General features: G+C 42.5%; 3 protein-coding genes and 2 non-coding genes across 6 annotated transcripts; 3 read left to right on the forward strand and 2 right to left on the reverse strand.

Annotated features, from left to right (window-relative positions):
* The first annotated feature begins 289 nt into the window (after window positions 1–289).
* LOC123759517 (balbiani ring protein 3-like) lies at window positions 290–1456 on the forward strand. The gene has a single exon (XM_045744628.1). It carries the CDS (start codon window positions 290–292, stop codon window positions 1454–1456), a length of 1167 nt encoding a protein of 388 aa, XP_045600584.1.
* Window positions 1457–3083: 1627 nt separating this feature from the next.
* LOC123759367 (uncharacterized) lies at window positions 3084–6131 on the reverse strand. Its single transcript, XM_045744320.2, has 3 exons — window positions 5976–6131; window positions 4919–5033; window positions 3084–4510 (listed from the first exon to the last, which is right to left on the reverse strand). The coding sequence occupies exons 1-3, from the start codon at window positions 6096–6098 to the stop codon at window positions 4020–4022; spliced, it is 729 nt and encodes a 242-aa protein (XP_045600276.1). The 5' UTR covers window positions 6099–6131; the 3' UTR covers window positions 3084–4019.
* Window positions 6132–7917: 1786 nt separating this feature from the next.
* LOC123759368 (peritrophin-48-like) lies at window positions 7918–11038 on the forward strand. Of its 2 annotated transcripts, none has more exons than XM_045744322.2 (4): window positions 7918–8070; window positions 10048–10208; window positions 10383–10492; window positions 10650–11038. In XM_045744322.2, exons 1-4 carry the CDS (start codon window positions 8032–8034, stop codon window positions 10988–10990), a joined length of 651 nt encoding a protein of 216 aa, XP_045600278.1. In that variant the 5' UTR covers window positions 7918–8031; the 3' UTR covers window positions 10991–11038. The 2 variants fall into 2 exon arrangements, with proteins under 2 accessions (XP_045600278.1, XP_045600277.1); XM_045744321.2 differs by having other exon boundaries at window positions 7919–8070; window positions 10045–10208.
* A 4493-nt stretch (window positions 11039–15531) lies between these two features.
* On the reverse strand, window positions 15532–17853 carry LOC123759369 (uncharacterized). Its single transcript, XR_011230140.1, has 3 exons — window positions 17836–17853; window positions 16218–16330; window positions 15532–16100 (listed from the first exon to the last, which is right to left on the reverse strand). It is a non-coding gene; the product is annotated as an uncharacterized protein (transcript).
* Window positions 17854–22074: 4221 nt separating this feature from the next.
* On the forward strand, window positions 22075–23544 carry LOC123759370 (uncharacterized). The gene is made up of 3 exons (XR_011230179.1): window positions 22075–22189; window positions 22747–22859; window positions 22977–23544. It is a non-coding gene; the product is annotated as an uncharacterized protein (transcript).
* Window positions 23545–24145: the final 601 nt, after the last annotated feature.

Below are 24145 nucleotides of genomic sequence, written 5' to 3' on the forward strand. Positions count from 1 at the left end.
GTCTTCTAGCATATTTAATACCTTAAACCTCTCCTTGTAGGTCTCAATTGTTCAAGGTATTGCTACGTAAGCTACGTAGCAATACATAGTTTTGACGTATTGTAGAACATAGTGTTTACTGCATAAATTGAATTAAAATACATATTTATAATCCAATATATTTATAACCAGCATATTTACTGCATATTCCATGGAATGTAAACAGGGAATTCATAACGATTCATGGACACCCAATCACCAGTGTTACGAATCCGTGTTACGAATTGATACATGCCAGTGTTACGAATCCATGTATCCAAATACATGCCAGTGTTACGAATCCATGTATCCAAATACATGCCAGTGTTACGAATCCATGTATCCAAATACATGCCAGTGTTACGAATCCATGTATCCAAATACATGCCAGTATTACGAATCCAGACATCCAAATACATGCCAGTGTTACGAATCCATGCATCCAAATACATGCCAGTGTTACGAATCCAGATATCCAAATACATGCCACTGCTACGAATCCATACATCCAAATACATGCCAGTGTTACGAATCCATACATCCAAATACATGCCAGTGTTACGAATCCAGACATCCAAATACATGCCAGTGTTACGAATCCAGACATCCAAATACATGCCAGTGTTACGAATCCATACATCCAAATACATGCCAGTGTTACGAATCCATGTATGTAAATACATGCCAGTGTTACGAATCCATTCATCCAAATACATGCCAGTGTTACGAATCCAGACATCCAAATACATGCCAGTGTTACGAATCCAGACATCCAAATACATGCCAGTGTTACGAATCCAGACATCCAAATACATGCCAGTGTTACGAATCCAGACATCCAAATACATGCCAGTGTTACGAATCCAGACATCCAAATACATGCCAGTGTTACGAATCCAGACATCCAAATACATGCCAGTGTTACGAATCCAGACATCCAAATACATGCCAGTGTTACGAATCCAGACATCCAAATACATGCCAGTGTTACGAATCCATACATCCAAATACATGCCAGTGTTACGAATCCATGTATGTAAATACATGCCAGTGTTACGAATCCATTCATCCAAATACATGCCAGTGTTACGAATCCAGACATCCAAATACATGCCAGTGTTACGAATCCAGACATCCAAATACATGCCAGTGTTACGAATCCAGACATCCAAATACATGCCAGTGTTACGAATCCAGACATCCAAATACATGCCAGTGTTACGAATCCAGACATCCAAATACATGCCAGTGTTACGAATCCAGACATCCAAATACATGCCAGTGTTACGAATCCAGACATCCAAATACATGCCAGTGTTACGAATCCAGACATCCAAATACATGCCAGTGTTACGAATCCAGACATCCAAATACATGCCAGTGTTACGAATCCAGACATCCAAATACATGCCAGTGTTACGAATCCAGACATTCGTAAGAGACTGTACACGTCTATATCATAATTTCGAGTCATGGAATTTCACGCATAAATTACTTAACACTGGAGAAGAAAATGTTGATCATTGCCATTATATATATTTTTTGTAACAATAGCATTCGTTATTGGCAGCAAGAGTTCTAGCAGTTGTCTGCACTTGTTGACTGGTTGTATGGGGATGAAGCTATTTCATACTCATTACTCATAAACCGGAAACTCTTTCATCCTCATTACTCATAAACCGGAAACTCTTTCATCCTCATTACTCATAAACCGGAAACTCTTTCATCCTCATTACTCATAAACCGGAAACTCTTTCATCCTCATTACTCATAAACCGGAAACTCTTTCATACTCATTACTCATAAACCGGAAACTCTTTCGTACTCATTACTCATAAACCGGAAACTCTTTCGTACTCATTACTCATAAACCGGAAACTCTTTCGTACTCATTACTCATAAACCGGAAACTCTTTCATACTCATTACTCATAAACCGGAAACTCTTTCATACTCATTACTCATAAACCGGAAACTCTTTCATCCTCATTACTCATAAACCGGAAACTCTTTCATACTCATTACTCATAAACCGGAAACTCTTTCTTACTCATAAACAGGAAACTCTTTCATACTCATAACCCGGAAACTCTTTCGTACTCATTACTCATAAACCGGAAACTCTTTCGTACTCATTACTCATAAACCGGAAACTCTTTCGTACTCATTACTCATAAACCGGAAACTCTTTCATACTCATTACTCATAAACCGGAAACTCTTTCGTACTCATTACTCATAAACCGGAAACTCTTTCGTACTCATTACTCATAAATCGGAAACTCTTTCATACTCATTACTCATAAACCGGAAACTCTTTCATACTCATTACCCGGAAACTCTTTCATACTCATTACTCATAACCCGGAAACTCTTTCTTACTCATAAACCGGAAACTCTTTCATACTCATTACTCATAACCCGGAAACTCTTTCATACTCATAAACCGGAAACTCTTTCATACTCATTACTCATAAACCGGAAACTCTTTCGTACTCATTACTCATAAACCGGAAACTCTTCCATCCTCATTACTCATAACCCGGAAACTCTTTCATACTCATAAATCTCTTGCCTCATTACTCATAAATCTCTTTCCTCATTACTCATAATAAACTTGACTGCACAAGCCGGAAGATTAGTTAATCATTAATAACCAGTAAGTTTAAGTACACATAAGGCCGCGAGGATCATGAAATCTCCGTGGAGATTTCATGTAAGATGTCTCCGTAAGATTTCATTACCGTGGTGTAGTGGTAAGACACTCGCCTGGCGTTCCGCGAGCGCTATGTCATGGGTTCGTATCCTGGCCGGGGAGGATTTACTGGGCGCAATTCCTTAACTGTAGCCTCTGTTTAACGCAACAGTAAAATGTGTACTTGGATGAAAAAACGATTCTTCGCGGCAGGGGATCGTATTCCAGGGACCTGCCCGAAACGCTACGCGTACTAGTGGCTGTACAAGAATGTAACAACTCTTGTATATATCTCAAAAAAAAAAAAAAAAAAAAAAAAAAAAAAAAAAAAAAAAAATACCACACTCATATGTTGGGAAATAAAAATATTCATTGGGTTTAAGGCAAATATTTTATTTATTGATTTCACACACACATTTTAACAAAAGATTCGCAAAATAGAAGCAGCTATATATGTAGCTTTGAGCTAAGACCTTCAGGGACTCCTAATCACAATTCTTCCTTCAATACAGATTAGGAGAAGACGAGGAAGAGGAGGAGGAGAAGGGATTATCGCTAGGGGAAGGATTGGGAATTGAACTATCAGGGGAAATCGCCAATTTAGCCATTACGACTATATAGCACTTGGGAAGGGGACAGGATTAGGATTTGGGATGGGACGGGGTTGGGGGAAAGGAATGGGAGAATCATGGAACTTATATAAATTTTTTCGTATGTTAAGACCTTTGGAGAAGGGGCGATATTAGCATATTCTAGTAATGTATATAATTGGCAAAGCTGCTGTGCATGCTGATAGCAGATTAGAGTGTATATATTGATGAGGTTAGGCTGTATATCTTTATATCAGGTCAGCCTGTGTACATATGATAGCAGGCCAGCCTTTACGTACATGATAGCAGGCCAGCCTTTACGTACGTGATAGCAGGCCAGCCTGTACGTATATGATAGCAGGCCAGCCAGTACGTAGATAGACGTTAGATGCACAATAAGTATACATTATAAGCTATAAGTCTTAATCTTTTTAGACATCTGACATAGAACTAGACAGAACTTTATAGTTCATGCTTCGTTATCAAATGCAGAATTTGTTAACACTATTCACGCTGTAAAAAATATGATTATAATCTGCAACATAAATTCAATTACAAAGGGGTTACATAGTGTAAAAAAAAACTTTTTTGTTAACTTTTAACGTTAATTTGTTCCTCAATCTGCCATGAAGAGAGGAAAGTGCCTTTACATAGTTCCTGTTGTTAAAAATGATTCTAATTTGATGTTCTGTATAGAGGTTTTCTCTTGACTCATAAACTAGCAGTCGACGATGCAAGGAGCATCCGTCTCACAGGTGCCTGTGTCTCTGTTGAAGACGTGGCCCTGAGTGCAGGTGATGAGGGCCAAACTGGGCGGGCTACACTGGTAGAAATTGTGACAGTCGTACGGGTCTGGGACTCTCTCGTTGTCCTGGGTACAGTGCGGCAGGCAGATGTCGCAGTAGCCGTAGCAGACGGAGCTGTCCGTGCTGCACACGCCCTTTTGGTAGTCGAAGTACTGGGCGCTGGCGGGACACTCCAGCTCCAGGACTTCGCCATTTTCGAGACACACGTAGTAGGAGTAGCAGTGAAGAGGGTTGGGCGTGAGTTCGCCGGGAGCGTCGCACATGTACACACAAGGGTTGCATAGGTTACTGCAGTAACCAGACAGGGCGCTTTCTATGGAGGCACAGGCAGGAATCGTAAGGTCTTCGTTGAAATAGTAACCAGATGGGCAGTCGACGGGGTACGTTGATGGTATTATTATCCCTGTGGACGATACAGTATTATGAGAAACATGTAAACAATAAAAAACACAATCAAACTGTGACAGCTTTCAGGGCTACAAGAATTTGACGCGTCACACGTCAAAGTGACATCATAACAGAGGAACTCTCTGGTATGAGAGACTCACGACAGAACGCTCCAGTCAGAAGGCTCAAAATAAAATGCTCAAGGATCACGATGGAAGACTAAAGACAAGAGGATCAAGACATGAGACTCATGAGAGAAGGCTCAAGAATGAGGGCACGAGACACAAGGTTCAAGGACAGGAGACACAAGACAGAAGGCTCAGGACAGGAGGCTCATGACAAAAGAATCAAGTAATTCCAGACTGGTGGAAGCCTGAAGTTGGCCAGTGGTGTACACATAAGACAGGCAGGAAGACATACTCACCGTCACCAACGTCGGCACAGACATAGTATCTGGTACAGTCTGTGGGGTCCCTCACAAAGTCGCCGCTCTCAAACCCTGTGCAGTCTGGGGCACAGAACTGCACGCTGGATCTCACCTGTAATGGATCACATTTTTGGTAACAAGTTCATTGTACGTTTATCATTTTTTTTGTGTATAACTGAGGCGCAATGCAAATGAAATATTCGCTAAGTATTAATTAGACATTGAAATTATTTTGCTAATTATTAAGTTTGTGATTAACATCTTCAGTGACCCCTTAAACATGCAAACATCCACAGAAAGCGGCCCGTAGCAGCTGTCTAACTTCCAGATATTTACTGCTAGGTGAATAGGGGCACCAGTGTGGGCGAAAATCTGCCCATTTGTTTCTTCCTCTGACGGCGATCGAACCCGGGCCCTTAGGACTACAACCCCCAGAACGCTGTCCACTCAGCCGCGAGGATATGTGTGTATGTGCGTGTGTGTGTAATTACTTAAGTGTAGTTAAGGGGCCTCGTAGCCTGGTGGATAGCGCGCAGGACTCGTAATTCTGTGGCGCGGGTTCGATTCCCGCACGAGGCAGAAACAAATGGGCAAAGTTTCTTTCACCCTGAATGCCCCTGTTACCTAGCAGTAAATAGGTACCTGGGTGTTAGTCAGCTGTCACGGGCTGCTTCCTGGGGGTGGAGGCCTGGTCGAAGACCGGGCCGCGGGGACACTGAAGCCCCGAAATCATCTCAAGATAACCTCAAGATAGTTACAGGATGAGAGTTACGCTTGTGGTGTCCCGTCTTCCCAGTACTCTTTCTCGTATAACGCTTTGACGTATAACGTGTGTGTGTGTACCTAGATAAAGTTCGTGGCCCTGTGGGCATGTGTGTGTGTACCTAGCATCCACGACGAACATGTTTCTATCAGCTAAAGCTATTTCACGTCCCAGATATTGTCCGGCTAGCGAGAAGACCTGCCTGACTAGGCTACTGGAGACTCGTCGCATCATGCCACGACCGGAAAATATCGCACATATTACACAACATCGTTGAGTTTGTTTACGTACCACCAGAGCAAGGATGAACGCTATAGGACCCGCCGAGACCATATTTAGTGTTTGGTGCCCAGGTTCTGATGTCAGGGACGACGCTTTGTGGGTATATATACATGCGCGGGCGCCAAGACGCATGCGCACCTCGCATCTCTTGTTCCCACGGTTCCGGGTACTGATGGCGCACAGTCGGCTAGATATGAGAGTGATAAATGAATTGTCAGAAATAAAATAGCATTTCATTTTCTCTTGGTCGCTAACCCTTAATGTTTTGTTTAGTCTTGACTTACACAATGTTCCTAATTTTCGTTCCTGGCTAATATATATTTTCTAATTGATTATGCCTAAAAACTATAGAAAATAGCTATTATTCCGCTGAAAACTTTGCCTTTGTGACCCAGTGATATTTATATTTGGAAATTTGCATATTTCCAGAGAGAAAAACGAATGAATTTGCGTCTTTTCTATTTCACTGGTGTCCCTAGTGTCACTAAGGCAAAGATAGCAGGGGAAACTTGGTAAAACTGGCTTGGAGAGCCATCAGGAATGTTGCTATTCTGAAGTCTGTCATGACTTCCCAGCCGTACTTGTCACCCTTGAGGCCCTCCAGCAAGGTTATTATTATTATTAACATCTTTATTGACAAAATTAATTACAATTTTGCCTAATCTGAGGATTTTGATAGTCTTATTAAAGTGAGGATAATGCTGGTATTCACTGTCACACAGGACAGAGGGACATGCATAAGACAATAGGTCTGAATTGTAGGCGGAAGTACATATATATCATGGTTACAATCAATGTTTTAATGTATGGATATGTGAAAACAACTTTCTATTGTGCACTGTCACACAAGGGCAGGGATGGGTTCATAAGTGATACAGCTTATAAGTAATATAAATAAAAATTGTTCTTCATTCTTTAAAATGGACAAGCAAATTTTGGGTAAATTGTTAGGATGTCGTCCAGAACACCTGAGTCAATAAAATAGTTACACAGTTGGTGGTACAAGAGGCCAGGAGGTCTAAAGTCCTCTACGGTTTCACATTCATCAATATAGTGTTCTAGTGAATGCATTAAAGGTTTATCACAGAGTTTACAATCTGAGTATTCTGGCTCCAGCAAGGTAAGATTAATAATTCTAACACGAATTTTCTCAATATTTCTTATGTTTCTTTTCACTGTCGATGGTAATTGAAAAATCAATTCTCCAAAATTCATTTTTATTTCTAGTCTGATGCGACGCCTGAACGCGTTTCGTAATAACTTATTACATTTTCAAAGACTTCACTTTGCACACACAACTGTAACCTGTAAACACGCATGTTGTTGTTATAGATTCAGCTACTCGGAAGAAGTTCCTAGTAGCACGGGCTATGGTGAGCCCGTGGTGGACTTACCTGGCACAGGAGCGGTGCTTTTTGATAAACACGCAAAATACGTCCATACTTATACTCGCATTTGGGTGAGATGATATGGTACAAAAGTTTTGGGTGAGATGATTGACATTTACACATGACAGAACACTAACCAATAGGGTATAAAAACATAAGAATGGAAGTAACTGCAGAAGGCCTATTGGCCCATAACATCAACACTTTCCTCTTGATGCTTCTATATTGGTTCAGAGTCTTGAAGTGGGTAGCATATAGTTGTGCATTAATTGGTTGTTGATTGCTGGTGTTGACTTTTTGATGTGTAGTGCCTCGCAGATGTCGACATCAGGTCCATCTCGTCCTCCCTGGCCTCGTCTGTCTCCAAGTGCCGCTGTAAAAGTATTCCCCCCACATGGAGCCTTACTCCGGAACCTCTCCATCATCCCCCTCCCTCCCGGCCACCGACCATGAAGGGGTCCACCACCTCTCCCTCAGGGGGGCGTGTTCCCCCATGATGTTTATCAGGCGGGAGTAGCCAGGGGGGGGGGGGATGGGGCGGAGGAGGGAGGATATATGATGAGCAGACCTGAGTGTCAGGGTCAGGTGGGAAGGTTGGCAGCTGGGTGACGGTGGTGGGAGGGTTATAAAGCGCCAACACAGTCACCCATCACCACACTACCCATCCCCCCATCAACATGCTGTTCTTGGCCATTGTCTCATCTCTCTTCCTTCTGGTACGAAGCACCTCAGGTTAATTACCATTTCATTTATTATGTCAAAATTCTGTTGATTTGTTTTTAATTTATTTCTATATACAAGAGTTCTTACATTCTTGTACAGCCACTAGCACGCATAACGTTTCGGGCAGGTCCATAATCCTAATTGTTCTCCACAATACGACCCGCCGAAATGGTTTAACAACCAGGTAGCCATCCACTACTGGGTAAACACAGGCTACAGTTAAGGATTGGTTCCCAGTCAATCCTCCCCGGCCAGGATACGAACCCAGGCCAAAGCGCTCGCTAGTAGCAAATTAATGCTACTTTACAGACAAGAATCCCGTACTCATCCTACTTACAAGAGTTGCTATAACATCAGTAATAATTAATTCAATGTGTCGGGGGACAGGCAGCCAGGGTGTATTCGTACATGTTAGGCTTATATCGAGGCCCCTTCCCTAAGGTCGAATTACTGACCCAGCCGGGGGTACAACTTCAACAACAAGCTGAGCCTGGGTAGCTACTTAAATGCTAGGTGAACAGACGCATTAGGTGATAGGAAATGTGCCCAACTGTTTCTGTCTCGACTGAGATTGGAACTCGGGATTCTCGATGAAGTTTCCTGCCCGATACGCTGCGCGTGCTAGTGGCTTTACAAGACTGTAATTACCATATTTGTATCCTCACATTCCTTATGTACATTCTTGTATATGCATAAATAAATAAATAAATAAATAGATTATGACTCGAGAACGAACCCTACTGTACTTCCGGGACCCTCCCGTGAAACAGTCAACAGTTTAATTGAGATTGACTTCCGTATTTTCTGCTGTTATTATCTATGTATATATTTGTATTTCGTATTAATATTGATATAAACTAGTTTCATAATGTATTGTTTTAAAAAGAAATAGTTTCGACAGTATCCATGCAGTTCAACGTAAACATATTTTAGTTATACAGTATATTAAAAAAAATGATATACGTTTTCTATGGTGGGGTAATTATGAGGATGAACTATGGTATAAGAGGTTGGTGCGTTCCCCCTCGGCACACAGAGGTAACGACCTCTCCGTAGGGTGCAGTCGCACCTCTACAGATCTCCAGTATCAGCTAATGATGCTGGTAATGGCTCCAAAGAACCACCACTTACGGGCTATTAAGGCCCGTGCCACCTTTAGGGTGGTTTAATCTTCATCAATCAATCAATCACCCTCGGCAACTGGTGGCCCGCCGCCACCTGCGTCACCCCAGGCGGGTGACGCAGGTGAACCAATATGATTGGTTCCAGCGCCGTTCCAGCGCCGTCGCTGGAACCGAATATGATTGGTTCCAGCGCCGTCGCAGGAAATGTCAGAAAGAGATTGAAGACAACAGCGAACTGTCCTTAGGGGCTCCAGCTAACGAGATCACCTCGAGGTTGGTGAAAGAAGGTACAGGGGGAGTGTTGCCCACAGTAACACTCCCTCTACCTTACACACAAGAACACTTGTTCAACAGCAACACCCCAGCACCCTCAGCAACACTGTAAATGTACCGTACCCCTGTAATATCTATCGGACCTTCATCAACACTGTAATGTTTTCCTTAACCCCAGCAACACTAAATCTACCGTCCCCCAGCAACACTAAATCTACCGTCCCCCCAGCAACACTAAATCTACCGTCCCCCCAGCAACACTGTAATGTCTACCATGCCCCCAGCAACACTGTAATGTGTACCGTGCCCCCAGCAACACCGTAATGTGTACCGTGCCCCCAGCAACACCGTAATGTGTACCGTGCCCCCAGCAACACCGTAATGTGTACCGTGCCCCCAGCAACACCGTAATGTGTACCGTGCCCCCAGCAACACCGTAATGTGTACCGTGCCTCCAGCAACACCGTAATGTGTACCGTGCCCCCAGCAACACCGTAATGTGTACCGTGCCCCCAGCAACACTAATGTGTACCGTCCCCCAGTAACACTGTAATGTGTACCGCCCCCCAGCAGGCACAGGCGTCGGTGGAGCTATGCGTGGCGGACTGTTCTGGCGCGAGGGAGGGCGGGAAGGTGAAGGACCCGGTCAACTGTCTTCGCTACTACTACTGCAGCGACCCTGACGGCTCCGGCACGCTCGTTCCCTCCCTGGTCCCCAGCACCTGTCCTACTGGGTCAGTCTTCTCCACTGTGTGACGGAACTCGAATATTGAGATATTTATCCCTTATTCATCTTTGACAACGATTCGTAGGCAGCCACATACACAAATCCCTCCCGTCTTCTGCTTGTATCTCCCGCGCTTGATCCAGGCGCCAGGGCTGGGAGTAACCAGGTGCTCCTCCTGCAGGTACTTCTTCAACGCGGCGGCGAGCGTGATGGAGTGCGAGAAGATCGTCCCGAATACCGACTATTGCAAAAATCTGTGCAACCCGTGTCACCTGCAGTGTGTAGACCCAGGTCAGCGTTGTAGCAGTCTCTGTAACGCCAGCGTTGTTGTCTTCTCTTAGTTCTCTCTCTCTCTATCTCTTTGTTCTTTAGATATTCACCGTGTATATATATATTTAATGGAATAACATATTAACTTACCACTTCTCATGTTTCATCTGAATTTCAGGTAGTTTATTACCATACCCATTGAACTGTAACTTGTATAAAATCTGCCTTGATGACGGCTCCTCCTTGGACGTAGCGTGTCCCGTCGAGCACCCATACTTCGATTTCCAGACGGGAATGTGTACTGACGACGCCTCCCTGTGCTACAACGCCTGTGACCCCTGCGAGACATACTGCGTGGCGGAGGGCAAGACTCCCGACCCCAATAACTGCTGGGGGTACTTCTACTGCGACCCTCCGGAGACAGCACCCTTCCTCTGCCCTGAAGGAGAGGCCTTCGACCCTGACGACCTGATCTGTGCGCCTGCTACCAACTGTACTAATCTTTGTTTAACTTTCTGACTTGAGTTAGTGAATGTCAACGTTTGAATAAATGTTTTAATATGTGGATATATTTCATCTTGATTCTCCCTTTTTGGAATCTGTGTAAAGCTCCGTTGCACATGATAAACTGTCGTGAAGTTAGAGGAAGAGGTGAAAGAGGTGCAGTATAACTAACCTCAGCAACACGGGACTCAATTGTTGATCAGTTACAGCCCCGCTCCTGTGCCAGTTAAGTCCCCTACGGGATCACCATAGCCCGTGCTACTTGCAACCTTTTGTTCCCAGTAGCTGAATCTAAAACAACAACTGTCGAATCGGTAGCTAAGTCAGCCAGTCCTCTCGAGCGCTCACAGCGTCACTAAACTGATGTACTAAGATGACCAAACCACTCATTAGAAAATGAAGAAACGACGACCTTTTTTTTCAGTCACGTTATTGTGACTATCGTCTGCTGATGTATTAAATTATCGGAAGCTCATCTGGTTATGAGGCTAGACTGTCCCCCTGCCAGGTAGCTTGGTCGTGCTTCATCTTAACTGAGTGACGGCACACTGCTGAAAACTGTCTCAGCGGAGCGCATCAGGAAGTCGCCTGCAGAACCTAAAAAGATTGATATAGACAGGATCAAATGTTTGAAGACATAATATTGGAACAGACCAAGAAATATTGAGATCTGTTATACACACCCGCCAGATGCCTCGTTTCCCACATCCGCGCTCTGCAGGTCGCTGAGCTGGTTACCCAATACACACACACCTGACTATCATACACGACCTACAAATCTGCCTCCTCCAAAATTTAAACATGAGGAGCCAATCCATTAGTATATTGTCTGCCAACGTCGACGAGTCCTTAGTAAAACCCTGTTGTGATTATTTTATTAATCTACGTTTTTTAAGATGTCACTGAATGTCATTTACAATTATTAAGTCAAGCATTTTTACCACAATTGATGTTAAGCTAACTGGCCGATAATTCTACGCAAGAGAACCTATCTCCTTTCTTAAAAATCTAGTAAATGGAAACGAAATATATATTTAAAATACTACTCATTTCTGTGCCACTATCAATCATTTAAAATACTACTCAATTTCTGTGCCACTATCAATCTTACCTGTCTCAGTTTTTAATAAACTAGTTATCTCCTTAAATTTGTTTGACATAACTGAAGAAACTGTTTAGGAATCGTCTTTGCCTGCTCTGTTGTGCGTCCAACATACTTTTTATGCTCATTTTTTGTTACTTGTAATTATTTTGACAAATTTTTGTTCTTGATTGACTTTCCAATTCTTAATTCTTTTGTACAAGGCTTTACTTCTACATAAAAGGCCCATGGTTATTCCATTTGGGGTTATTATTTGAAGTGATAAATTTATAAGGAACAATACGTTCCTAGGCTTTACTAGGAGAATATTTAAATAAGTTATAATTTTAATTTATATCGTTATCCCTTGTCACGTCACCCATCGTGAGGTCCACATCACGTCTCAAGAACAGCTACCTCCCATGTTCAGCGCTTTATAAACTATCCTAAAACTATATAAACATCTTCTTCAACATCGAGCACCTTAACAGAATTTTCTCTTACTATTTCCCTGTGACCACTGTTCCCCAGCTCACTCCCTATTTCATTGTGATCACGTGCAGACACTTGTCTGAAAGGAGTACTTTTTTTATCTGAAAATGGGATAAAAATCAGGGAGGGCAGAGGATGGATTATTGATCTACATGACGTAGAAGCCTTGCTTAGGGTCAGATAAAGGACTTGCTGTACCCGGAGGCTCTGCCTCGGGACGGATTAAGAGCATACTGGGCCTTGAACCTCTGCCTGGGTATAGATAAAGGGTCTACTGCAGCAGGGGCCTCTGACTTTGGACTGGTTAGTGGCTTATACTTTCCCCTTTAGCCTCTGCTCTGGGTAGCATTAATTTCCTACTGTGCCTAGAGCTCGAAATTGTTTATGAGCTTAAAAACAACACAACCTGATGTTGTACTATCAGGTTGTTGATTTATAAGCTCACCATAGTCCAGTGATGTATCGTTGTGTAGACTACATATCCTTCAGTGTCAAATACACAGCAGCAACTTCCTCCATGAAGCAGGTGAGAACACAGTACCTCAACAACAAATCATTCACTGTGAAATTAATAGGCTTACGCACTAAACATACGGTGTGAATGGTGCAAGTATATCCATTACATAGACACATAGGAGCGCGCCTGGCTAAATTATAAATAGGAGCAGCCTCTTATGGAACAACAAGCCTTCTGCGATTTCCTGTATTCCTATGTTTGTTATCTTAATTCGTTTCCCAACTGCATACATGTTTACAGTGCTCCAGCTGCCTAGGCTGTAGGTCCCATGAGATAAGTTCCGCCTCACACACATACGCACACACCCCTCCTTGACAAGGGCGATATCAGAGCGTCTCGATAATGTAGTCTCATGAGAAGGGTGCAAGCTGTGAGGCAGGGGGGGGGGCAGAGGGATATGTTGGTACCCGGAAAAGCGATAGGAGGGCGGGTGAAATTATGGGGAAAAGGGGGGGGCAGAATGGGTATGCTGCGTGTTCTCAGACTTTAAGGTGCGTGTGAACATCGCCAGCTGGAGTGTGGGGGTCTGGGCAGGAGGAAGACGTTGCCATGCAACTGCTCAATAACTAAAACTTAATAATATGCGACGCGAAAGCCTAATAATTACGAAGAACAAACGAACGTAAGAATTAAGTAGCACCACAACTGCCCTATTGGCTCCATACTATACTATTCTCTAACTCTCACCTCATACACCTGTTCAACCTGTTCGTGAGACTTGTTAAATTCTCAGCAACTCTTAACTGGCAGCCTAGTCCACTCACCCACAACGCCATTGCCTAACTGGTTCTTCCCTACGCCCCTCATAATGCAATGTTTCTCCAGCTTGTTTTTATCTCTAGTTACGTGTAAATTTATTGCGTTAGTAACTTGCCGTAATGTAACTTGAAGTAATGTTACTTGGTGTAAAATAACTTGATGTAAGATGACTCGACGAAAGGTAACTCGATGTAAGATAACTGGATGGAAGGTAACTTGTCGTTAGGTAACTTGACATAAGATAATTTGTTAGGTAACTTGACCTAAGATAATTCGACATAAGGCAACTTGACATAAAGTAACTTGAAGTAAGGTAACCTGATGTTAAATAGCTTTACACATGGTAACTTTATATAAATTAACTTGTCGTAATGCAACTTGATTCATGGTAACTTGACGTAAGTTAACCTAACATCAGGTAACGACGTAAATTTGACATTAGGTAACTTGACGTAATATAACTTGACAAATTGTAATTTGACATAAGTTAACTTTACATAAGGTTACTTGACGTAAAGACATCGTGTACCTCCTGGGTAAGATATCCTGCCTGACTCTGCGGGTCGCTACGTGACGTCGGGTGGATATCACAGTGAATGGAAGGAGTCTCTTTTAAGTATCTAACAATTTTCATCTCGCTTACTTTCTTCTAACTGCCGGGCAGATGCCTCCCAATCCCATGAAAATGGGAAATAAGGGTAATTGTGATAGGAATTTCATTTGAATAGTTTTTTCAATGCGGTAAAAGGTAATTTAATCAATTCTTTAATTATATTTTTGCATGACCATATATATAAGTAATGTAAGGACATCAGAGCTCTGATATTCCATTACAAGTCTAATGTCATAACGGGATTATAAAGCTAGTTCAAAATGTTCATGTATATGTTGCCTTTTTATGTAATCTAAATTGAGATCTAACAATGGCAAGATAAAGCTGAAGCCTAACCTCATCTCTCCTTTAACCTATAAAACTTAAGAATCCTATTATAATTCTTATTCATTTTCTACATTGGTATAGCAATGTATATTTTGGCTACTTGTGCCAAAATGATCATGACTCTAAGATCTTGCAATTTCAAAATTCAAGATCCTGTATACGGTAAACAGCAGAGGCCCCATGACAGAGCCCTGAGGGTCTTTCAGTTGCCCCACTGAGGACGTAATTCCATTAATTAACCTTTTGTTTCTACTTAAATAACCATGTCCCCATTCCGGTTAAGACGTCTCCTCCAGTACCTTGCGATTCTTCTTTTCTAATAAGCTATCTATAAGTATGAGGCACAGTATCAAAGGCTTTGCCGGTCGAGATACAGTATATCACTGTTTTTCACAATGGAATATATTTAAATGTTTATCACTGCACCACTGACGTACGTAACTTGTTAGTTACTGTATGACTGACGCATATAAGTCGCTAGTCACTGTAGCATTGGTGCATATAACTGGTTGGTGACTGTACCACTGTAACAGGTGTCAAGACAAACCATCTTAACAGTATGAACATCTTCCCAGTAGTCAGACAGGTATTTGATGAGTGGGCTTCTTAAGGTTACCCTTAAGGTTAAGGCTGGACGTATTACAGTAATGTCAAAGACAGTTTCAGCTAAATTAAACATTACATATTTATTATATTTATTGTGGAAGTGGAAGAATATTGGCAACATAAAGTGAGATGAACATTAAGGCTTCAGAGCAAACAATATAAAATAATAATAGGCGACTTTATTAATCACAAAATACTTGTCGAAAGGAAAATACATTTTTTAGTTAAGGTAGACAAAGGATGACACAGTCAAAATCGCCACACGTCGAAGTCTCAATGTCGAACACCTGAGTCCCTGGACATCGGAATACGGATTGGTCCGGAGGTGAGCACAGGTAGAACTGGTGACAGTCCGGTGGGGTCTATAACACGTTGGCCGGAGGTGGTACAATGAGGCTCGCAGAGATCACAGTAGGAGTAGCAGAGGGTATCGTCAGTCTGGCAGGACTTGTTTTCTGAAGTCAAAATATGGAGTTGCCACGTCACACTCATACTCTAAGTAAATGTGAGGATCAGTCAGGCAAACGTCAAATTTAGAGCAATCTGTGGGATTAGGTTCTTCGGTGCCGGGGTTGTTCCCGTTACAGTCTGGGATGCAGGGGTCACAGAGCCGGGAGCAGAAGCCGTACGGGGGCTCCATCGATGGGGTCACACCGGGGTGTAGTGTGGGCATCGTTGAAGTAATATCCGTCTGTACACTGGACTGGGTCCTTCGACGGCGTAATGTCTCCTGTATTGACAATATAATATTACCTTTATTAGGAATTAGTCTTAATCCACCCAAAGGCATGTTTTAGGACATGGTATATGTAACATATAGATATAGTTGTGAGCTTGGATTCCTTACCGTTGATTTCAATGCAGACGTAGTACCTGGTGCAGTCGGTGGGGTCCCTGACATCGGTCCCGTCGGTCAGCACCTGTGCAGTCTGGGGCACACAGCTGTACACTCCGCCTCACCTGTGAGGAATATGAGACAGTTCATCCACACGCAGTTCCTACAGTTGTCCAGCGACTGATACAAACAAGTAAATATGTCGAAAAGTTGCGGTAGTTGTATGTGTAAATTGAAAGAGTGAGAGTGAGTGAGTGTATGTGTGAGAGAGAAGGAGAATGAGTGTGACAGAGAGAGACTGGCCTCTCCGTTGTTGTTCTTTCAGATTCAGCTACTTAGAAAAAAAAGTGAGTGTATGTTTGAGAGAGAGAAGGAACGATATTTAACTAGTAGACTATCAACAAATACTCAAAATTCCAACGAGTGACTGCAGAGGAAGAGTGGAGAGCCTTCTGGTCGCCTGAGGCTACTGTGGAGAGCCTTCTGGTCGCCTGAGGCTACTGTGGAGAGCCTTCTGGTCGCCTGAGGCTACTGTGGAGAGCCTTCTGGTCGCCTGAGGCTACTGTGGAGAGCCTTCTGGTCGCCTGAGGCTACTGTGGAGAGCCTTCTGGTCGCCTGAGGCTACTGTGGAGAGCCTTCTGGTCGCCTGAGGCTACTGCTCATGACACCATTGTAAGGACAGCTGTTGTTGTGTTAGATTCAACTACTTAAAACAGTCGTTCCAAGTAGCACGGGCTATAGTGAGCCCGTAGTGGACTTATAGAGACAGCGCTGTGGGAAATATTCTCCAACTTAAAGAGCCAAAAAAACTTGAATGACAATACTAAATTTCCCTTGCTACTATTAAATATTTGAGGAATTGTCCTCTGTTACACCAATTATTTCAAGTTAACTAATAAGATGAGCTGATACAATAATTTCTTTGTCAGCGTCAACCCGTCCTGCCTCCATGAGATAATAATGGAACTGGAGTAGTCCTATTAAGGCAATTTGATAAATTGAGATGTGGACTTTGCAATTAATGGTTAATAAGTAAGCATTAAGTCGATTTAATAATACTAATTCGATATTTCAATTCACAATAATTTAGCAACCACTCCTAATTTACTGTTAATCTAGGCACTGACTAACAAATCAACAGGTGGAGGAGGGTCGTCCATTGGACACATGGTAGGGATAGCTACCCAACACGTCACGTCACGTAGAGAAAGCAATAACTCTTGCAATAGTTGCCCAACGGTTGAAAAACCTTCTTCAGGGCAACCACACTGTTTCAGTCTCGCTACTGTTTAAGTATTTCTTCCCCAGAACCCAAAACTTGATTGATTGATGAAGATTAAGCTACAGCACTGGCGTGAATTGCCCGTAAGTGGTATAGATTTTCAGAGTGAATGTGAAATTTGGTCAGGTTACATCTTCAGGTGTCTAAGGGCGTAGCGACCAAAAACTTGGCCATTTAAGTATATAGGTTGTTGGAGGTGAGGTGGCTATACTGCCGAATTAAACCACAACCAAAGTAAGCCAACAACCCCATAAGTGTAAATTAACGACATTGACAAAATTCTGGGATTGCTCATTATATAACCAATGTCTGATTTTCAGCCCATCGTCCTGTTTAGGTAGTACTTACAGTAGGGATGAAGACCATCGTACATATATTGACGTAAACGACAATTAGAAAGAAGAAATCGGTACTATTAAATTTGGGATGCGGTACTAAGTAAGGATGAGCAACACGGCATCCTTACTGATAAATAATCTTGGCATACAAAGACAAATGATACAGTGTTTTATTAATACACTAGATTTAATTCTCTTTATTTTGAAAGTGCAAAACATATTGTTGATAACGCATTCAAACACTCCCCCGGGAATTGCATCTTGCCATATAGTTCCCACGTCTCAATTATTAAAAAAAAATCTTCTCTAACATGCTAAGGAACAGCCTCTATAGGTCCCTAAAGAACAGCCTCACAATATAACAGACAAGCACATTGTTTTTAAAGAATAGTCTCACTAGTCCCAAAGGAACAGCCTCGCTACACAACAGACAGGCATATCAGATTTTTAAGAACAGGCCCACTACTCTTTATAAGGAACAGCCTAGCTAGTCTTTAATTAAGATCCTCACTACTCACTAAGAAACAGCCTCGTTAGTCCTTTAAGGAAGAGCTTCACTACTCTGGAACAACATCACTCACCAACAGCCTAACTTCTCAGTAAGAAACAACCTCACTAATGTATGGTTCTGAGTGTAGATAACGACAGTAAAATTACCAGCAATCAGCTGAACAATATTAAAATTGCCAATCTGGAACTGAAGGAGATCTCGAAGTCATGATTAGTGTGGATCTTAAACCTAAATAACCTATATAATCATTCTGCCTTAACGCTTTTTTTCATAATTACTACTACTAGTAAAACCTCAACCTTTTTGTGTTATGTTATTCCTCAAATTTATCTTGCCCTTGTTAGGCCTCTTCTTGACTACTGAATTTCAGTCCTGGTCACCCTACTATATAATGAACACTTTTGGTCACCCTTCTTTAGAATAAACAGTTTTTGTCACTACTTCAGAATTGAAACTATTGTTCAAGCTACTATGGAATGGACAGTTGGTCACCCTTCTTAAAAATGGATTTTTTTTCACTTACCATAGAAAGGACATCAATTTATCTGAATGTGTACATAGAATAACAACGAAGAAGTTAATTCCAAGAATTAGGAACGTCCCATTTTTACAAAGAGATTTTAGCATTATTAATTTTAATTTTCTAGAAAGGCGAAGAATAAGGTGTGGGTTGCTTGAAATATAAATGGATGAAAGAGGCATAAAAACGGGGATATAAATGACGTGCCAAATAGATAAAACACAATATGAATAAACAGTGGATACAAACTAAATTCTTTAACGTAACCCTACAAAAAAACGAAGGAACAGCCTCGTATGGGCCAATAATGTTGAATTCTCTTAAGCTGTATGGCTTTCGTATGCCAAACTGAGCAGTGTTGGTTGAGTTAGTGGGAGATATAGACTTACGGCGAGAGAGAGGAGCAGCAGCAGGAGGGTGTGTGTGGTGGTCAGCATGTCGACAGTGTGACTGGCCTCACTATCACGCTCCGCTCTTATATACTGTACACGTTCCTCCCCTCCCACCTAACACCCACCCAGTACACCCTCTTCTTATATCTAGTACACTCACCTCACCACCTGCTAACACTCTTCTTGGACAAACTGAAACTTCCCAACCTGTCACCTCTATGACCTTTTCTCTCCATGCTCCACAGCTTCCCATTTGTAATAATAACAATAAAAGTAATTATTATTATTCTAATAATAATTTGCAAATGTTGGTGAGAAACACTGATTCTTAGACAGATGTAATAAACCATTTAAGCACACACAACGGACAGGGTACATGGTAGAATTTCCAGCATTTGTTAAAGCATTCCACTAAACGTATTACTGTACACACTTCTCTCTATGTGTAGTGGCTTTAAGATACCGAAGGAAAATGAGATACTTAAGCGTTTTCGTGTATATTTCAACGCATGTTCAGGTGCCATGATAAAATTAATACAGAGGTCGTATGTATATGTATATACACCGGGATAGAAGAGTGACAGATGAGATGGATAAACAAAGTTTTGGAGAGGTCTAAAATCATGTTCAAGTTCCTGTTTCAATAGGAATAGTTGCCTATTAATCCTCTTTTAGATCTTTTCCAGTTAAAAAAATTGAATAAAGATATATTATCTATTGCTAATATCTATATTACATGTTTTAATAAATTGTAATAAAACAATTTTAATAATATTCATTTTAAAATACTTTTGCAATTGGTGATAGAAAAAACTTCCAAGTCAATTCGGTGAGAATTTACATACAATTTTATGAATAAAGCATTAGACATTTGGCAACATCTAACTGAACATACATGTTGAGGACTCCTAAATTTCAAATTTTTTTGTTGTCCTATTTATTATGCATCACACTCCTTACACGTTATTTTGTAAATGACACAAGTTATCACAAAGAGGGATTTTCCTAGCTAATAATTTTCAATCCAACCCTCAAGCCTCATATGTTGTAAGCCTCAAGCCTAATTTTCAATCCAACCCTCAAGCCTCATATATTCATTCTGTGTTGTAACCTCATTCCAACAACCTCCATCTGAAACTCTTAACCTCACAACTTCCCCGACAACAACCACTCATAGCCTAATCACTTAAGCAACGATCCCATATTGGCCATTCTCACTACAAGCCTCCTCTTCACAATTTCATAGAACCATTTGGTTCTATGAAAGAGTCAACCAGCGGCCACCATCACCAACAGCCACGAACTGTCGTCTGCACCTGTGTCCGGTCTCACGAGGCGTCAGGTGGTAGCTGTCTGTATTCAGCGGACTTATCTCTTCACTTGGAAGTTCGTGTAAAACCCACAACACCGAGACTGGGGCCTCCGCTGGCGAAGGAGTCGTCGGTGTGACCGGAAACACTCGGGCCCGGTAGACTCGGCTCCCAGCGGCCCCGCCACGGGTCTTATCAACTGGTCCCAGCGGCCCCGTCACGGGTCTTGTCAACTGGTCCCAGCGGCCCCGTCACGGGTCTTGTCGACTGGTCCCAGCGGCCCCGTCACGGGTCTTGTCAACTGGTCCCAGCGGCCCCGTCACGGGTCTTGTCGACTGGTCCCAGCGGCCCCGTCACGGGTCTTGTCAACTGGTCCAGCGGCCCCGTCACGGGTCTTGTCAACTGGTCCAGCGGCCCCGTCACGGGTCTTGTCAACTGGTCCCAGCGGCCCCGTCACGGGTCTTGTCGACTGGTCCCAGCGGCCCCGTCACAGGTCTTGTCAACTGGTAGACTGTCATCAAACACTCGTTGATGAATAGTAAGTGAATGGTTGTAGCCATCGAACAGATTAATCCATTCTTAATCCGTTACTTATAATCCTCATCTCAACATTAATTCACCTCGCTCCATTATAAATAACTAGCCCTCTTAGACATGTCATTTTGATAGTTATTACAAGCAAAATATCATCATGAAGTCTTAGAGACGTGAGTCTTATTGCTCAGCGTCACCCTTTGGAATTATCTCTTTTTTTCTGAAGCATCGTAAATGAATACCTTAGTGTGATATATATATATATATATATATATATCAATGATTTTCTCATTGATTTTCGTTAGTGTGACTTCTTTGCATATGTTATGCTGGAGCGTATGCTTGGTGAACTACTTCTTCTACACCAGCGTGTTGGGGGTTATGTGTGTAACACTTACACTACCTTCAGTAGGGGCCTCCACACTACCTGTCGATTCATTGGAAACGTCAGGTTGTAAAACTTATATCAGGTCCGTAGGTACAGAGGGGGGAGGTGTGCGGCTGAGAGTACTATGATTGCTGGTTCGAGTCACCTATATATTTGTGTAAATCACGAAGAAATTAACACGTGATGGACAATGTGATGAACACAATACAGTCACAATGGCGTGATGTATCATCCTCCCAGTATATTCAGTAGAACTTCCAGGTTGGGTGATTTTTAACCCATTCGTGGCCGAGTCGGTTAAGGCAAGGGTCTGATAATCAACGGAACGTTGGTTCAAGTTCTCCATTGTCTCAAAAATTATTTTCATTGATACGTCACGCCATAGTGATTTCATTGTGATGAATTATTATAACTTATTATTATAAAATAATAACAATAATTATTATTATTACAGAAGGGAAGATGTGGGACATGGAGAGAAAACGTCATAGAAGTGACAGGTTAGGAAGTTTAAGCTAACACTCTTCCAAGAAGAGTGTTAGCAGATGGTGTGGTGGGTGTACTAGATATAAGAAGAGGGTGTACTGGGTGGGAGGGTGGGGGAACATGTACAGTATATAAGAGCGGAGCGTGATGGTGTGAGGCCAGTCACACTGTCGACATGCTCCCCACCACACAAACCCTCCTGCTGCTGCTCCTCTCTCTCGCCGTAAGTCAATATCTCCCACTAACTCAATCAACACTGCTCAGTTTGGCATACGAAAGCCATACAGCTTAAGAGAATAAGACATTGCTGAAGATCAATTGGCCCATACGAGGCTGTTCCTTCGTTTTATGTAGGGTTACGGGTATGTTCTCTCTCTCCCTCTCATACATACACACACTCTCTCTCACATACACACAGATACACTCTCTCACACATACACTCACTCTCTCCCTGTCACAGATTTACTCACTTTCTCTCACACACATATACTTCATTTCTCTCTCATACTCACACACACACACACACTCACTTTCTCTCTTTCACATAGTCACTCTCTCCTCACATACACTCACTCTCTCATACGCACTCACTCACTCTCTCCTTCTCTCATACACACACACACACTCTCTCACATAAATACACTCGCCAACTCTCAAACACACTCTCTCTCAATTTACACCTACAAATGTCACTACTTTTCGACATATTTACTTGGTTGCATCAGTCGGTGGACAACTGTAGGAACTGCGTGTGGATGACCTGTCTCCTATTCCCCACAGGTGAGGCGAAGCGTACAGCTGTGTGCCCCAGACTGCTCAAATGCTGACCCCAACACCGACTGTCAGGGACCCCACCGACTGCACCAGGTACTACGTCTGCATCGATATCAACGGTAAGGAATCCAAGCTCACAACTATATCTATATGTTACATATACCATGTCCTAAAACATGCCTTTGGGTGGATTAAGATTAATTCCTAATAAAGGTAATATTATATTGTCAATACAGGAGTGAATACACCGTCGAAGGACCCAGTCGAGTGTACAGACGGATATTACTTCAACACTGCCCACACGACGCCCCGATGTGACCCCATCGAAGGAGCACGTTAACGGCTTCTGCTCCCCGCTCTGTGACCCCTGCATCCCAGACTGTAACGGGAACAACCCAGGCACCGTTGAACCTAATCCCTTAGATTGTTCTAAATACGACGTTTGCTTGCAAGAACCTAACATTTACTTAGAGTAATGAGTGTGACGTGGCAACCCCATATTATGACTATAGACACCTCGTCTGCCAGACCGACGAGACCCTCTGCTACCCCTACTGTGATCTCTGCGAGCCTCACTGTACCACCTCCGGCCAACGTGTTATAGACCCCACCGACTGTCACCAGTTCTACCTGTGCTCACCTCCGGACAAATCGGTATTCCGATGTCCAGGGGTACAGATCTTCAACATTGAGACCTCGGAGTGTGAGGATGATATAGAATGTGTCATCCTTTGTCCGACTTAACTATCAAAAATATATTCCTTTAAACAGATATTTTATGATTAATAAAGTCGCCTAATATTATTTGCTCTGAAGCCTTAATGTTCCTCTCGCATTATATTGCTAATATTCTTTGCTGACGAGATAGTTATGTGCGCCAATGGTACAGTGATTAGCGGGTTATGTCCCAGTGGGGAAACTGCAAGAGCCTCTCTGCTCTGTCATGGGGCCTCTGCTGTTTACCTCTGTCATGGGACCTCTGCTGTTTACCTCAGTCATGGGGCCTCTGCTGTTTACCTCTGTCATGGGACCTCTGCTGTTTACCTGTCATGGAGCCTCTGCTGTCTACCAAGTGAGGCAGTGATTTACACACATTAATGATCGGCAACACTCGCAAGTTTTCCAATAACACTAAAATATATTCAGGATAATCCACAAAATCGTTACAAGACACACAGATAGACTTAAAAAATTAAAAATATTTACAGTGTCTTTTAACATTGACAAATGTTGCATTCTACGGCCAGGAAATGCTAATAGGATAAGCAGACGTCGTCTGGATTGTTGAAATTTCCAAATCTGAATGCAATCAGATATTGCCAAGCCATAAAAAATATGGCTTGGAATATGCCACATTTTTACTTATTTATAAGCGAAATAGTGACTATAAGTAATAAGTCATATA

Source organism: Procambarus clarkii, chromosome 32 (genome assembly GCF_040958095.1).
Source record: "Procambarus clarkii isolate CNS0578487 chromosome 32, FALCON_Pclarkii_2.0, whole genome shotgun sequence".
NCBI lineage: Eukaryota > Metazoa > Arthropoda > Malacostraca > Decapoda > Cambaridae > Procambarus > Procambarus clarkii.

Coding starts and splice junctions, on each gene's coding strand:
- LOC123759368 (XM_045744321.2), top strand. CDS start 8,032: ATGCTGTTCTTGGCCATTGTCTCATCTCTCTTCCTTCTG. Junction 8,071..10,044: donor TCTCATCTCTCTTCCTTCTG/GTACGAAGCACC, acceptor ACCGCCCCCCAG/CAGGCACAGGCGTCGGTGGA. Junction 10,493..10,649: donor CCTGCAGTGTGTAGACCCAG/GTCAGCGTTGTA, acceptor TCTGAATTTCAG/GTAGTTTATTACCATACCCA.
- LOC123759517 (XM_045744628.1), top strand. CDS start 290: ATGTATCCAAATACATGCCAGTGTTACGAATCCATGTATCCAAATACA.
- LOC123759367 (XM_045744320.2), bottom strand. CDS start 6,098: ATGCGTCTTGGCGCCCGCGCATGTATATATACCCACAAAGCGTCGTCC. Junction 5,034..5,975: donor CGTTCATCCTTGCTCTGGTG/GTACGTAAACAA, acceptor GATCCATTACAG/GTGAGATCCAGCGTGCAGTT. Junction 4,511..4,918: donor CTGTGCCGACGTTGGTGACG/GTGAGTATGTCT, acceptor TATCGTCCACAG/GGATAATAATACCATCAACG.